The sequence below is a fragment of the Pseudophryne corroboree genome, unplaced genomic scaffold (genome assembly GCF_028390025.1).
Source record: "Pseudophryne corroboree isolate aPseCor3 unplaced genomic scaffold, aPseCor3.hap2 scaffold_1042, whole genome shotgun sequence".
Classification (NCBI taxonomy): Eukaryota; Metazoa; Chordata; class Amphibia; order Anura; family Myobatrachidae; genus Pseudophryne; species Pseudophryne corroboree.
In genome coordinates this window covers 170,108-187,607 of record NW_026967669.1, presented here as the reverse complement: position 1 = coordinate 187,607, position 17,500 = coordinate 170,108, and the positions used below count along the sequence as shown (strand labels likewise).

The 17,500-nt window shown below is 53.4% G+C and overlaps 1 protein-coding gene across 1 annotated transcript in view; it reads left to right on the top strand.

Moving 5' to 3' along the window:
* The first annotated feature begins 10,757 nt into the window (after positions 1 to 10,757).
* The window catches only part of LOC134988309 (oocyte zinc finger protein XlCOF6-like), a 105,980-nt gene continuing 99,237 nt past the window's right edge, over positions 10,758 to 17,500 (top strand). The window contains exon 1 of the mRNA XM_063950538.1: positions 10,758 to 10,900. Within this exon, the coding sequence (XP_063806608.1) occupies positions 10,807 to 10,900 (94 nt within the window). The 5' untranslated portion in view covers positions 10,758 to 10,806. The remainder of the gene's footprint in view (positions 10,901 to 17,500) is intronic.

Here is a 17,500-nt window from a genome sequence, read left to right as displayed (position 1 = left end):
CCTGAATTGTGTCCTCGGGCCTAATGCCCGTCCCTGGTGGTCGAGGGAGGAAAAGGGGAGGGGAAGATAGCCTCACTGAGGCCTCACCTGATCCACGGGGTCTCTGGCTCTTTCTTCTGCCGCTGACCCGTCCTGGCCAGCGGCGCCGCCGTCTCTCCCACGCGTCCAGCCGCCGCTGGACATCTTCTCTTCTCCTGACCGATGACCTCCTCCTTGCGGCGTCTGGATCTTCTGCGCTCCGACGCGCCGACCTCCGTCCGCGCTGCTCCCGCCCGTCTTCTTTCTTCTTCCTCCGCGCCGTCCTCCTCCTCGCGCTCCTGCGCGCGGGCCTCTCCTCCTGGACCCGCCCGGCGTCTGACGTCAGACACCGGGGGCGGGGCCTATGACGCGGCGAGCGCCGATTGGCTCGCCGCGTCTTCCCCTGATTGGCCGCCGCTCCGGGAGCCGCGATTGGCTCCCGGAGGGCGCCAACATTCAAACCCCTCCGCAGCCTCTGGTCCGGTGCAGGGAAAAGGGTAATCCCTGCACCGGACACCCGCCACGCACCCCGCGCTGATGTGCCCACAGGGCACATCCTTACAAGGGCATGGGGGGGGGGGTCCATTAACCCACTCAGTGAGGGCATGGGGGGGGGTCCATTAACCCACTCAGTGAGGGCATGAGGGGGGGGGGTCCATTAACCCACTCAGTGAGGGCATGAGGGGGGGGGGGTCCATTAACCCACTCAGTGAGGGCATGAGGGGGTCCATTAACCCACTCAGTGAGGGCATGAGGGGGGGGGGGGGTCCATTAACCCACTCAGTGACGGCATGAGGGGGGGTCCATTAACCCACTCAGTGACGGCATGAGGGGGGTCCATTATCCCACTCAGTGACGGCATGAGGGGGGGGTCCATTATCCCACTCAGTGACGGCATGAGGGGGGGGGGGGGTCCATTAACCCACTCAGTGACGGCATGAGGGGGGGGTCCATTAACCCACTCAGTGAGGGCATGAGGGGGTCCATTAACCCACTCAGTGACGGCATGAGGGGGGTCCATTAACCCACTCAGTGACAGCGTGAGGGGGGTGGGTCCATTAACCCACTCAGTGACGGCATGACGGGGGGTCCATTAACCCACTCAGTGACGGCATGACGGGGGGTCCATTAACCCACTCAGTGACGGCATGAAGGGGGGTCCATTAACCCACTCAGTGACAGCATGAGGGGGGGGTCCATTAACCCACTCAGTGAGGGCATGAGGGGGGGGGGTCCATTAACCCACTCAGTGACAGCATGAGGGGGGGGTCCATTAACCCACTCAGTGACAGCATGAGGGGGGGGTCCATTAACCCACTCAGTGACAGCATGAGGGGGGGGGTCCATTAACCCACTCAGTGACAGCATGAGGGGGGGTCCATTAACCCACTCAGTGACAGCATGAGGGGGGGGTCCATTAACCCACTCAGTGACAGCATGAGGGGGGGGGGTCCATTAACCCACTCAGTGACAGCATGAGGGGGGGGTCCATTAACCCACTCAGTGACGGCATGAGGGGGGGGGTCCATTAACCCACTCAGTGAGGGCATGAGGGGGGGGTCCATTAACCCACTCAGTGACAGCATGAGGGGGGGGGGGTCCATTAACCCACTCAGTGACAGCATGAGGGGGGGGTCCATTAACCCACTCAGTGACAGCATGAGGGGGGGTCCATTAACCCACTCAGTGAGGGCATGAGGGGGGGGGGGGGTCCATTAACCCACTCAGTGACAGCATGAGGGGGGGGTCCATTAACCCACTCAGTGACAGCATGAGGGGGGGGTCCATTAACCCACTCAGTGACAGCATGAGGGGGGGGTCCATTAACCCACTCAGTGACAGCATGAGGGGGGGGTCCATTATCCCGCTCAGTGACGGCATGACGGGGGGGGGGGGGTCCATTAACCCACTCAGTGACGGCATGAGGGGGGGGGGGGCGGTCCATTAACCCACTCAGTGACGGCATGAGGGTGGGGGGTCCATTAACCCACTCAGTGACGGCATGAGGGGGGGGGGGGTCCATTATCCCACTCAGTGACGGCATGAGGGGGGAGGGGTCCATTAACCCACTCAGTGACGGCATGAGGGGGGAGGGGTCCATTAACCCACTCAGTGACGGCATGAGGGGGGAGGGGTCCATTAACCCACTCAGTGAGGGGGGAAGGGGGTCCATTAACCCACTCAGTGAGGGGGGGAAGGGGGTCCATTAACCCACTCAGTGAGGGGGGGAAGGGGGTCCATTAACCCACTCTGAGGGGGGAAGGGGGTCCATTAACCCACTCAGTGAGGGCATGAGGGGGAGGGGTCCATTAACCCACTCAGTGAGGGCACGAGGGGGGGGTCCATTAACCCACTCAGTGACAGCATGAGGGGGGGGTCCATTAACCCACTCAGTGACAGCATGAGGGGGGGGGTCCATTAACCCACTCAGTGACAGCATGAGGGGGGGGTCCATTAACCCACTCAGTGACAGCATGAGGGGGGGTCCATTAACCCACTCAGTGACAGCATGAGGGGGGGTCCATTAACCCACTCAGTGACAGCATGAGGGGGGGTCCATTAACCCACTCAGTGACGGCATGAGGGGGGGGTCCATTAACCCACTCAGTGACGGCATGAGGGGGGGGTCCATTAACCCACTCAGTGAGGGCATGAGGGGGGGGGTCCATTATCCCGCTCAGTGACGGCATGACGGGGGGGGTCCATTAACCCACTCAGTGACGGCATGAGGGGGGGGGGGTCCATTAACCCACTCAGTGACGGCATGAGGGGGGGGTCCATTATCCCACTCAGTGACGGCATGAGGGGTCCATTAACCCACTCAGTGACGGCATGAGGGGGGAGGGGTCCATTAACCCACTCAGTGACGGCATGAGGGGGGAGGGGTCCATTAACCCACTCAGTGACGGCATGAGGGGGGAGGGGTCCATTAACCCACTCAGTGAGGGGGGAAGGGGGTCCATTAACCCACTCAGTGAGGGGGGAAGGGGGTCCATTAACCCACTCAGTGAGGGGGGGAAGGGGGTCCATTAACCCACTCAGTGAGGGGGGGAAGGGGGTCCATTAACCCACTCAGTGAGGGGGGGAAGGGGGTCCATTAACCCACTCAGTGAGGGGGGAAGGGGGTCCATTAACCCACTCAGTGAGGGGGGAAGGGGGTCCATTAACCCACTCAGTGAGGGGGGAAGGGGGTCCATTAACCCACTCAGTGAGGGGGGAAGGGGGTCCATTAACCCACTCAGTGAGGGGGGAAGGGGGTCCATTAACCCACTCAGTGAGGGGGGAAGGGGGTCCATTAACACACTCGGTGAGGGCATGAGGGGGGGGGGGTCATTAACACACGCAGTGCAGGCATGATTGGGGGGGGGGGTCATTAACCCATTCAGTTCAGGCATTGGGGGAGGCTTTAACACACTCACAGGGCACACCGAGCAGCTCCCATCCATAACACCCGGCCACGATAAGATAACCCTGGGATAGGTCCGATTGCCACCCGCCAGTCATTACATTCATCTCACTCTCCAGCAGCCTGACCGCACCAAGGTGCTGATCCTGTCCTGTCCTGGGATCCCGCTCACATACACCAGCGCCGGAGCCTCCATACCGCGGCCGCACTGTCCCGACCGTTCTGTCCTGTGCCACTGACTGCACTGCACTGCTATTCAAAGTTCCCGCGTACGCGCGCGCGACGCTTCTATCGACTCCGCCCCCAGCACCGCCCACTGCCTGACGTACACTAGGTCCTTCCGGCGAAGGCATCTTAGATGCTACCCAGGTAATGTCCTCTCATCCCACCTGTCTCCTGCCCCATCCTCTCCTAATACCCCCCTCTCCTGCCCCCACCTCTCCTAATACCCCCTCTTCTGCCCCATCCTCTCCTAATACCCCCTCTCCTGCCCCAACCTCTCCTAATACCCCCTCTCATGCTCCAACCTCTCCTAATACCCCTCTCCTGCCCCCATCCTCTCCTAATACCCCCTCTCCTGCCCCAACCTCTCCTAATACCCCCTCTCCTGCCCCATCCTCTCCTAATACCCCTCTCCTGCCCCCATCCTCTCCTAATACCCCCTCTCCTGCTCCAACCTCTCCTAATACCCCTCTCCTGCCCCCATCCTCTCCTAATACCCCCTCTCCTGCCCCAACCTCTCCTAATACCCCCTCTCCTGCCCCATCCTCTCCTAATACCCCTCTCCTGCCCCCATCCTCTCCAAATACCCCCTCTCTTGCCCCATCCTCTCCCAATACCCCCTCTCCTGCCCCATCCTCTCCCAATATCCCCTCTCCTGCCCCCATCCTCTCCTAATACCTCTCTCCTGCCCCCATCCTCTCCTAATACCCCCTCTCCTGCCCCATCCTCTCCTAATACCCCTCTCCTGCCCCCATCCTCTCCTAATACCCCCTCTCCTGCTCCAACCTCTCCTAATACCCCTCTCCTGCCCCCATCCTCTCCTAATACCCCCTCTCCTGCCCCAACCTCTCCTAATACCCCCTCTCCTGCCCCATCCTCTCCTAATACCCCTCTCCTGCCCCCATCCTCTCCAAATACCCCCTCTCCTGCCCCATCCTCTCCTAATACCCCCTCTCCTGCCCCCATCCTCTCCTAATACCCCTCTCCTGCCCCCATCCTCTCCTAATACCCCCTCTCCTGCCCCCATCCTCTCCTAATACCCCCTCCTGCCCCCATCCTCTCCTAATACCCCCTCTCCTGCCCCAACCTCTCCTAATACCCCCTCTCCTGCCCCCACCTCTCCTAATACCCCCTCTCCTGCCCCCACCTCTCCTAATACCCCCTCTCCTGCCCCCATCCTCTCCTAATACCCCCTCTCCTGCCCCCATCCTCTCCTAATGCCCCCTCTCCTGCCCCCATCCTCTCCTAATGCCCCCTCTCCTGCCCCCATCCTCTCCTAATACCCCCTCAACTACCCCCAACCTCTCCTAATACCCCCTCCTCTCCTAATTCCCCCTCTCCTGCCCCCATCCTCTCCTAATACCCCCAACCTCTCCTAATACCCCCTCTCCTGCCCCCAACCTCTCCTAATACCCCCTCTCCTGCCCCCAACCTCTCCTAATACCCCCTCTCCTGCCCCCATCCTCTCCTAATACCCCCTCTCCTGCCCCCATCCTCTCCTAATACCCCCTCTCCTGCCTCCAACCTCTCCTAATACCCCTCTCCTGCCCCCATCCTCTCCTAATACCCCCAACCTCTCCTATTACCCCCTCTCCTGCCCCCAACCTCTCCTAATACCCCCTCTCCTGCCCCCAACCTCTCCCAATACCCCCTCTGCTGCCACCAACCTCTCCTAATACCCCTTCTCCTGCCCTCTACCTCTCCTAATACCCCTTCTCCTGCCCTCTACCTCTCCTAATACCCCTTCTCCTGCCCCAACCTCTCCTAATACCCCTCTCCTGCCCCAACCTCTCCTAATACCCCCTCTCCTGCCCCAACCTCTCCTAATACCCCCTCTCCTGCCCCAACCTCTCCTAATACCCCCTCTCCTGCCCCAACCTCTCCTAATACCCCCTCTCCTGCCCCAACCTCTCCTAATACCCCCTCTCCTGCCGTCTACCTCTCCTAATACCCCCTCTCCTGCCCTCTACCTCTCCTAATACCCCCTCTCCTGCCCACTACCTCTCCTAATACCCCCTCTCCTGCCCACTACCTCTCCTAATACCCCCTCTCCTGCCCACTACCTCTCCTAATACCCCCTCTCCTGCCCTCTACCTCTCCTAATACCCCCTCTCCTGCCCTCTACCTCTCCTAATACCCCCTCTCCTGCCCTCTACCTCTCCTAATACCCCCTCTCCTGCCCTCTACCTCTCCTAATACCCCCTCTCCTGCCCTCTACCTCTCCTAATACCCCCTCTCCTGCCCTCTACCTCTCCTAATACCCCCTCTCCTGCCCTCTACCTCTCCTAATACCCCCTCTCCTGCCCTCTACCTCTCCTAATACCCCCTCTCCTGCCCTCTACCTTTCCTAATACCCCCTCTCCTGCCCCCATCCTCTCCTAATACCCCCTCTCCTGCCCTCTACCCCCCTCTCCTGCCCCAACCTCTCCTAATACCCCCTCTCCTGGCCCAACCTCTCCTACTACCCCCTCTCCTGCCCTCTACCTCTCCTAATACCCCCTCTCCTGCCCTCTACCTCTCCTAATACCCCCTCTCCTGCCCCCATCCTCTCCTATTACCCCCTCTCCTGCCCCAACCTCTCCTAATACCCCCTCCTCTCCTAATACCCCCTCTCCTGCCCCCATCCTCTCTTAATACCCCCTCTCCTGCCCTCTACCTCTCCTAATACCCCCTCTCCTGCCCCCTACCTCTCCTAATACCCCCTCTCCTGCCCCCTACCTCTCCTAATACCCCCTCTCCTGCCCCCAACCTCTCCTAATACCCCCTCTCCTGCCCCTATATACTTCTAATACCCCCTCTCATGTCCCTGACATTCACCTAATGCCCACTCACCTGCTGTCCGTCTGTTATCTGCTGCCCCTGACATCCTAATGCCCCCTCATTTACTACCCCCTGTCACCTTCTGCCCCTACATTCTCCTAATACCCCTCATTTGCTGCCCTTACATTCTCCTAATGCCCCCTCATTTGCTACCCCTGTCAGTCACCTGCTGCCCTTATATTCTCCTAATGCCCCCTCACCTGTTGCCCCTGACATTCTCCTAATGCCCCCTCACCTTCTGCCCCTGACATTTTCCTAATGCCTCCTCGCCTGCAGCCCCCTGTCTGTCCCTGCTGCCCTTCTAACCTACCGCTCCCTGTCATTCTTCTGTTGCCCCTTCACCTATCTCCTGCCGCACCCCAGTCTTCTGCCATCAGAGCCATTTCTAGGGTTAGGTGATCTGTGCAATCACACGGGGCGCAAGCGGCCGCGGTCTCTTTGAGACAGTATTCCATGTCTGGCTTTCCGCATGGAATAATGTTGAAAGTGTCTCACCCAAAATGGCCACCGCCTCAGAGGAGACAATTCAGACTGTTGGTAGAGGAGATGGCGACCATTTTTGGAGGGACATTTACAAGACTGGCAGACGCTAACAGCATCCCCACCCTCCTCTATTTCCTGCCGCTCTCATCCTCCAGATAATGGCTGCCGTATCCCATCTCACCCTGCAACCCCCTTGCCTTGTGGCCCCCTGCCACCACTTTCTGCTGCCCCCTACCTGTACCTTCCCAGTCTCCAGCCGCTCCCCACCTGTCTCCTGTTGACCCCCTCACCTTCTCCCTTCCTCACCTGCTGACCATTGTCTCCCCCCCCCCCCCATGCAGCTCCCTGCCTGTCATTACTGCATCTCTACTGCAACCCCTCCTCACCTACCGCCTCCCCCATCCTCCCACCTCACCTGCTGCCACCTGTCTTCTACTACCAACCTTTCCTGCTACCCCCAGTCTATTTCCTGCCGACCCTTCACCGGCCACCCTGCTGCCCCCTCACCTTCCACTAGCCTGTCTTCTGCCACCCTCCTTCTTGAGGTGAGGGGATCTGTGAGCGACACAGTGACATCACTTATATCTGTAGTTATAATACAGGGACATGACTGGGGAGGTGAGGGGATCTGGGAGTGTATATAATGATATTTGGTGTCTCCCGCATTTCACAGGAAGACACAGTAGTGAAGAAGACGCCCAGCTATCCCCATGTGTCAGGAAGACATAGCAGGACCCAGAGCCCCATCCCGGTGCCTCCACCTCACTCACTGATAAATGAGAGAGGCCATGACCAGAAGATCCTGAAACTCACCAACAAGACCATTCAGCTGCTGAATGGAGAGGTGAATGCTGGGAATGGGGCATTATACAGTAACATGGGGGGTTGTGACTGCTGGGAATGGGGCATTATACAGTAACACCAGGGGATGTGTCTGGGTGATGACTGGAGAGGTGACTGCTGGGAATGGGACATTATATAGTAACACCAGGGGATGTGTCTGGGTGATGACTGGAGAGGTGACTGCTGGCAATGGGGCATTATACAGTAACACCAGGGGATGTGTCTGGGTGATGACTGGAGAGGTGACTGGGAATGGGGCATTATACAGTAACACCAGGGGATGTGTCTGGGTGATGACTGGAGAGGTGACTGCTGGGAATGGGGCATTATACAGTAACACCGGGGGACGTGTCTGGGTGATGACTGGGGAGGTGACTGCTGGGAATGGGACATTATACAGTAACACCAGGGGATGTGTCTGGGTGATGACTGGAGAGGTGACTGCTGGAAATGGGACATTATACAGTAATACCAGGTGACGTGTCTGGGTGGTGACTGGGGAGGTGACTACCAAGAATGGCACATTATACAGTAACACCCTAGTACGTGTCTGGGTGGTGACTGGAGAGGTGACTGCTCGGAATGGGGCATTACACGGTAACACCAGGGGATGTGACTGGAGAGATGACTACCAAGAATGGGACATTATACAGTAACACCCTGGTACATGTCTGGGTGGTGACTGGAGAGGTGACTGCTCGGAATGGGGCATTACGCGGTAACACCAGGGGATGTGTCTGGGTGGTGACTGCTGGGAATGGGACATTATACAGTAACACCAGGGAATGTGTCTGGGTGATGACTGGAGAGGTGACTGCTGGGAATGGGTCATTATACAGTAACACCAGGTGACGTGTCTGGGTGGTGACTGGAGAGGTGACTACCAAGAATGGGACATTATACAGTAACACCCTGGTACGTGTCTGGGTGGTGACTGGAGAGGTGACTACCAAGAATGGGACATTATACAGTAACACCCTGGTACATGTCTGGGTGGTGACTGGAGAGGTGACTGCTCGGAATGGGGCATTACACTGTAACACCAGGGGATGTGTTTGGGTGGTGACTGCTGGGAATGGGGCATTATACAGTAACACCAGGGGACGTATCAGGGTGATGACTGGAGAGGTGACTGCTGGGAATGGGGCATTATACAGTAATACCAGGTGACGTGTCGGGGAGGTGACTACCAAGAATGGGACATTATACAGTAACACCCTGGTAAGTGTCTGGGTGGTGACTGGAGAGGTGACTGCTGGGAATGGGGCATTATACAGTAACACCAGGTGACGTGTCTGGGGTACTGGAGAGGTGACTGCTCGGAATGGGGCATTACACGGTAACACCAGGGGATGTGTCTAGGTGATGACTGGAGAGGTGACTGCTGGGAATGGGGCATTATACAGTAACACCAGGGGATGTGTCTTGGTGATGACTGGAGAGGTGACTGCTGGGAATGGGGCATTATACAGTAACACCAGGGGACGTGTCTTGGTGATGACTGGAGAGGTGACTGCTGGGAATGGGGCATTATACAGTAACACCAGGTGACGTGTCTGGGTGGTTACTGGAGAGGTGACTACCAAGAATGGGACATTATACAGTAACACCCTGGTACGTGTCTGGGTGATGACTGGAGAGGTGACTGCTGGGAATGGGGCATTATACAGTAACACCAGGTGACGTGTCTGTGGTACTGGAGAGGTGACTGCTCGGAATGGGGCATTACACGGTAACACCAGGGGATGTGTCTAGGTGATGACTGGAGAGGTGACTGCTGGGAATGGGACATTATACAGTAACACCAGGGGATATGTCTAGGTGATGACTGGAGAGGTGACTGCTGGGTATGGGGAATTATACAGTAACACCAGGGGATGTGTCTGGGTGATGACTGGAGAGGTGACTGCTGGGAATGGGACATTATACAGTAACACCAGGGGATGTGTCTGGGTGGTGACTGGAGAGGTGACTGCTGGGAATGGGGCATTATACAGTAACACCAGGGGATGTGTCTGGGTGATGACTGGAGAGGTGACTGCTGGGAATAGGACATTATACAGTAACACCAGGGGACGTGTCTGGGTGATGACTGGAGAGGTGACTGCTGGGAATGGGACATTATACAGTAATACCAGGGGATGTGTCTGGGTGATGACTGGAGAGGTGACTGCTGGGAATGGGACATTATACAGTAACACCAGGGGACGTGTCTAGGTGATGACTGGAGAGGTGACTGCTGGGAATAGGACATTATACAGTAACACCAGGGGACGTGTCTGGGTGATGACTGGAGAGGTGACTGCTGGGAATGGGGCATTATATAGTAACACCGGGGGATGTGTCTGGGTGATGACTGTATCACTGTGTGTGTCAGGTACCTATAAGGTGTCAGGATGTCACTGTCTATGTCTCCATGCAGGAGGAGGAGTATATAGAGGAACACAGGGGTCTGTACAACGACGTGATAATGGAGAATCACCGGCCCACATCACTGGGTAAGAGGAGACTGTCATGTATTGTACAGGGGAGAGCAGGTATGGGGGCCCCCTATATACACACATCACCTGATAATCACATATATACTGTACTCAGTCATTGTGTGTCTCCTACAGATGGGCCCAGTAACAGAGATACCCCAGAGAGATGTCCCCGTCCTCTGTATTCAAAGGATTGTACAGAGGAGAATCACAGGATCCCACAGGAGGATCGGGTAGGTGGGATTTAGGGTCTCCCCAATATACCAAAGTGACTGTCACTATATGATCTGTAGAGGAGCTGTGTGTCTTATACACTGATATTATACTGTTTCACCTCAGTTTAATCTAACACTATGCAAATGCCATTGTATTATTTTTTGGGTTATTTAGGGAGAACGTCTGTCTGATATAAAGTCAGAAGATACAGAGGGAGAAGAGACGTATGTGACTGATATAGAGGGAGAAGAAGACACGTATGTGACTGATATAAAGGCAGAAGATATAGAGGGAGAAGAAGAGACGTATGTGACTGATATGAAGGCAGAAGATATAGAGGGAGAAGAAGAGATGTATGTGAGGGGTGATCAGCAGTGTAAGGAGGAGGAGATCCCTACAGATATCAGCACAGGTGAGTAATAAACACTTTTCTCTGACGTCCTAGTGGATGCTGGGGACTCCGTCAGGACCATGGGGAATAGTGGCTCCGCAGGAGACAGGGCACAAAAGTAAAAGCTTTAGGATCAGGTGGTGTGCACTGGTTCCTCCCCCTATGACCCTCCTCCAAGCCTCAGTTAGGTTTTTGTGCCAGTCCGAGCAGGGTGCAATCTAGGTGGCTCTCCTAAAGAGCTGCTTAGGAAAAGTTTTTTAGGTTTTATTCTCAGTGAGTCCTGCTGGGAACAGGCTCACTGCATCGAGGGACTTAGGGGAGAGAAGTCAACTCACCTGCGTGCATGATGGATTGGCTTCTTAGGCTACTGGACACCATTTGCTCCAGAGGGAACGAACACAGGCCCAGCCATGGAGTCCGGTCCCGGAGCCGCGCCGCCGACCCCCCTTGCAGATGCTGAAGATTGAAGAGGTCCAGAGACAGGCGGCAGAAGACTTTTCAGTCTTCCTGAGGTAGCGCACAGCACTGCAGCTGTGCGCCATTGTTGTCAGCACACTTCACACAGCGTGTCACTGAGGGTGCAGGGCGCTGAGGGGGGCGCCCTGGGCAGCAATGTTTAGTACCTTTTTATGGCTAAAAATACATCACATATAGCCCTTGAGGCTATATGGATGTATTTAACCCCTGCCAGATATCACAAACTCCGGAGAAGAAGCCCGCCGAAAAGGGGGAGGGGCCTATTCTCCTCAGCACACAGCGCCATTTTCCCTCACAGAAATGCTGGTGGGAAGGCTCCCATGCTCTCCCCTGCACTGCACTACAGAAACAGGGTTAAAACAGAGAGGGGGGGCACTTATTTGGCGATATGAATATATATATTAAAATGCTATAAGGGAAAAACACTTATATAAAGGTTGTCCCTGTATAATTATAGCGTTTTTGGTGTGTGCTGGCAAACTCTCCCTCTGTCTCCCCAAAGGGCTAGTGGGGTCCTGTCCTCTATCAGAGCATTCCCTGTGTGTGTGCTGTATGTCGGTACGTGTGTGTCGACATGTATGAGGACGATGTTGGTGAGGAGGCGGAGCAATTGCCTGTAATGGTGATGTCACTCTCTAGGGAGTCGACACCGGAATGGATGGCTTATTTATGGAATTACGTGATAATGTCAACACGCTGCAAGGTCGGTTGACGACATGAGACAGCCGGCAAACAAATTAGTACCTGTCAAGGCGTCTCAAACACCGTCAGGGGCTGTAAAAGGCCCATTTACCTCAGTCGGTCGAAAGACACAGACACGGACACTGATTTCAGTGTCGACGGTGAAGAAACAAACGTATTTTCCTTTAGGGCCACACGTTACTTGTTAAGGGCAATGAAGGAGGTGTTACATATTTCTGATACTACAAGTACCACAAAAAAGGGTATTATGTGGGATGTGAAAAAACTACCTGTAGTTTTTCCGGAATCAGATAAATTAAATGAAGTGTGTGATGATGCGTGGGTTTCCCCCGATAGAAAATTATTGGCGGTATACCCTTTCCCGCCAGAAGTTAGGGCTCGTTGGGAAACACCCCTTAGGGTGGATAAGGCGCTCACACGCTTATCAAAACAAGTGGCGGTACCGTCTACAGATAGGGCCGTCCTCAAGGAGCCAGCTGATAGGAGGCTGGAAAATATCCTAAAAAGTATATACACACATACTGGTGTTATACTGCGACCAGCGATCGCCTCAGCCTGGATGTGCAGAGCTGGCGTGGCTTGGTCGGATTCCCTGACTAAAAATATTGATACCCTTGACAGGGACAGTATTTTATTGATTATAGAGCATTTAAAGGATGCATTTCTATATATGCGAGATGCACAGAGGGATATTTGCACTCTGGCATCAAGAATAAATGCGATGTCCATATCTGCCAGAAGATGTTTATGGACACGACAGTGGTCAGGTGATGCAGATTCCAAACGGCACAAAGATGTATTGCCGTATAAAGGGGAGGAGTTATTTGGGGTCGGTCCATCGGACCTGGTGGCCACGGCAACTGCTGGAAAAACCACCGTTTTTACCCTGAGTCACATCTCTGCAGAAAAAGACACCGTCTTTTCAGCCTCAGTCCTTTCGTCCCTATAAGAGTCATATCTGCCCAGGGATAGAGGAAAGGGAAGAAGACTGCAGTAGGCAGCCCATTCCCAGGAACAGCAGCCCTCCACCGCTTCTGCCAAGTTCTCAGCATGACGATGGGACCGTACAGGACCCCTGGATCCTACAAGTAGTATCCCAGGGGTACAGATTGGAATGTCGAGGCGTTTCCCCCTCGCAGGCTCCTGAAGTCTGCTTTACCAATGTCTCCCTCCGACAGGGAGGCAGTATGGGAAACAATTCACAAGCTGTATTCCCAGCAGGTGATAATCAAATTACCCCTCCTACAACAAGGAAAGGGGTATTATTCCACACTATATTGTGGTACTGAAGCCAGAGGGCTAGGTGAGACCTATTCTAAATCTGAAATATTTGAACACTTACAAAGGTTCAAATCAAGATGGAGTCACTCAGAGCAGTGATAGCGAAGTCCCGGGACATCAGGGATGCTTACCTCCATGTCCCAAATTTGCCCTTCTCACCAAGGGTACCTCAGGTTCGTGGTACAGAACTGTCACTATCAGTTTCAGACGCTGCCGTTTTGATTGTCCACGGCACCCCGGGTCTTTACCAAGGTAATGACCGAAATGATGATTCTTCTTCGAAGAAAAGGCGTCTTAATTATCCCTTACTTGGACGATCTCCTGATAAGAGCAAAGTCCAGGGAACAGTTGGAAGTCGGAGTAGCACTATCTCGGATACTGCTACAACACCACGGGTGGATTCTAAATATTCCAAAATCGCAGCTGATCCCGACGACACGTCTGCTGTTCCTAGGGATGATTCTGGACACAGTCCAGAAAAAGGTGTTTCTCCCGGAGGAGAAAGCCAGGGAGTTATCCGAGCTAGTCAGGAACCTCCTAAAACCAGGAAAAGTGTCAGTGCATCATTGCACAAGGGTCCTGGGAAAAATGGTGGCTTCCTACGAAGCAATTCCATTCGGCAGATTTCACGCAAGAACTTTTCAGTGGGATCTGCTGGACAAATGGTCCGGATCGCATCTTCAGATGCATCAGCGGATAACCCTATATCCAAGGACAAGGGTGTCTCTCCTGGGGTGGTTACAGAGTGCTCATCTTCTAGAGGGCCGCAGATTCGGCATTCAGGATTGGATGCTGGTGACCACGGAGGCCAGCCTGAGAGGCTGGGGAGCAGTCACACAAGGAAAAAATTTCCAGGGAGTGTGATCAAGTCTGGAGACTTTTCTCCACATAAATATACTGGAGCTAAGGGCAAATTTATAAGGCTCTAAGCTTAGCAAGACCTCTGCTTCAAGGTCAGCCGGTATTGATCCAGTGGGACAACATCACGGCAGTCGCCCATGTAAACAGACAGGGCGGCACAAGAAGCAGGAGGGCAATGGCAAAAACTGCAAGGATTTTTCGCTGGGCGGAAAATCATGTGATAGCACTGTCAGCAGTGTTCATTCCGGGAGTGGACAACTGGGAAGCAGACTTCCTCAGCAGGCACGACCTCCACCCGGGAGAGTGGGAACTTCATCGGGAAGTTTTCCACATGATTGTGAACCATTGGGAAAGACCAAAGGTGGATATGATGGCGTCCTGCCTGAACAAAAAACGGGACAGGTATTGCGCCAGGTCAAGAGATTTTCAGGCAATAGCTGTGGAAGTCCTGGTAACACCGTGGGTGTACCAGTCGGTGTATGTGTTCCCTCCTCTGCTTCTCATACCCAAGGTATTGAGAATTATAAGACGTAGAGGAGTAAGAACTATACTCGTGGCTCCGGATTGGCCAAGAAGGACTTGGTACCCGGAACTTCAAGAAATGCTCACAGAGGACTCATGGCCTCTGCCGCTAAGAAGGGACTTGCTTCAGCAAGGACCATGTCTGTTCCAAGACTTACCGCGGCTGCATTGACGGCATGGCGGTGGAACGCCGGATCCTAAGGGAAAAAGGCATTCCGGAAGAGGTCATTCCTACCCTGGTCAAAGCCAGGAAGGAGGTGACTGCACAACATTATCACCACATGTGGCGAAAATATGTTGCGTGGTGTGAGGCCAGGAAGGCCCCACGAAGGAATTTCAACTCTGTCGATTCCTGCATTTCCTGCAAACAGGAGTGTCTATGGGCCTCAAATTGGGGTCCATTAAGGTTCAAATTTCGGCCCTATCGAGTTTCTTCCAGAAAGAATTGGCTTCAGTTCCTGAAGTTCAGAAGTTTGTCAAGGGAGTATTGCATATACAACCCCCTTTTGTGCCTCCAGTGGCACTGTGGGATCTCAACGTAGTTCTGGGATGCCTCAAATCACATTGGTTTAAACCATTCAAATCTGTGGATTTGAAGTATCTCACATGGAAAGTGACCATGCTGTTGGCCCTGGCCTCGGCCAGGCGAGTGTAAAATTGGCGTTTTTTTCTCACAAAAGCCATATCTGTTTGTTCATTCGGACAGGGCAGAGCTGCGGACTCGTCCCCAGTTTCTCCCTAAGGTGGTGTCAGTGTTTCACCTGAACCAGCTTATTGTGGTGCCTGCGGCTACTAGGGACTTGGAGGACTCCAAGTTGCTAGATGTTGTCAGGGCCCTGAAAATATAGGTTTCCAGGACGACTGGAGTCAGGAAAACTGACTTGCTGTTATCCTGTATGCACCCAACAAACTGGGTGCTCTTGCTTCTAAGCAGACGATTGCTAGTTGGATGTGTAGTACAATTCAGCTTGCACATTCTGTGGCAGGCCTGCCACAGCCAAAATATGTAAATGCCCATTCCACAAGGAAGGGGGGCTCATCTTGGGCGGCTGCCCGAGGGGTCTCGGCTTTACAAATTTGCCGAGCTGCTACTTGGTCAGGGACACACCCTGACTGAGGAGGACCTGGAGTTCTCTCATTCGGTGCTGCAGAGTCATCCGCACTCTCCCGCCCGTTTGGGAGCTTTGGTATAATCCCCATGGTCCTGACGGAGTCCCCAGCATCCACTAGGACGTCAGAGAAAATAAGATTTTACTTACCGATAATTCTATTTCTCGTAGTCCGTAGTGGATGCTGGGCGCCCATCCCAAGTGCGGATTGTCTGCAATACTTGTACATAGTTATTGTTACAAAAATCGGGTTATTATTGTTGTGAGCCATCTTTTCAGAGGCTCCTCTGTTATCATGCTGTTAACTGGGTTCAGATCACAGGTTGTACAGTGTGATTGGTGTGGCTGGTATGAGTCTTACCCGGGATTCAAAATCCTTCCTTATTGTGTACGCTCGTCCGGGCACAGTGTCCTAACTGAGGCTTGGAGGAGGGTCATAGGGGGAGGAGCCAGTGCACCCCACCTGATCCTAAAGCTTTTACTTTTGTGCCCTGTCTCCTGCGGAGCCGCTATTCCCCATGGTCCTGACGGAGTCCCCAGCATCCACTACGGACTACGAGAAATAGATTTATCGGTAAGTAAAATCTTATTATTACAGAAGTCACATATTCTCATTGCTCAGTCACTACAGCAATCTCTTATCCTACACCCTCCTCCGCCATCAGCCCTGTTCTCAGTTGGGTGTTTATAACACAAGGCTATCCATGACAAATATCACATGTAGAGAGTTATTACACACAACACTATAATGTTATTAAAAGCAACAAGCAGAAGTTTATTATTAGTGATTATATATAAATGTGTATATATGTATGTATATAATATAATTAGTATTGTTTTTTGTGGAGTGCCTAATTTATGTGCATTTTGTTAGATGATGCAGGTATGAAATATTTTCTGCTATACAGTAGACCTGAGATCACCAAATACAATTCGTATAAGATTCAGAAATAAAATGAAATTTGAATCTAGAACTTCAAGTAAAACAGAGTAAAAGCTTATCACAAGTACATATCTGTATAATCATAAGACAAGCGTTTTGCACTTGTTGTCACCCTTGCATGGGCGGGCTTGTTCTTATCCACTCCAATTCACTCTAAATCCAAATTGCGTGTCTCCCAACGTGTTTCGTCAATAGTGACTTCTTCAGGGGAGTTTTATGTTAAAGGCTTTATTTATATTTATATTCTCAAATATCAGTTGTGTAGACTTGAAATAATTGTGTAACCTTCAGACGGTAATTGTGAACTTGTTCATGATGAACACATTCCTAATTACTTGTGAATAATAGTTCCTGCTCTGTGCAGTTCTGAGGTTATGACTTTAGGGAATGTAATGGCCAGATCCAATATTGCTCAATCTAAGGTCTCCCAGTAGCCTTACTACATACATAAATGTGTCTTGCACTCACTATTTTAACTAATAATAATAAACAGTGGAGTTTTAGTTCACCTACTGACCAATGCATTTAAGCCTGCAGCCCCCGACAAGGGACCCACTATACTGCAGGTCCTACTCTATTGCTCAATATAATTACCATAAAAACAGCTATCGCATTAGTGTTAGACTTTAGGTTTGCTCTCAGCAGCGGAACAGTGGCTGAAAGGCTTGGATTGGTTTTCAGAGCACCAGTCTGACGTGTCACCACATCTCACGTGGCCCTCCAATT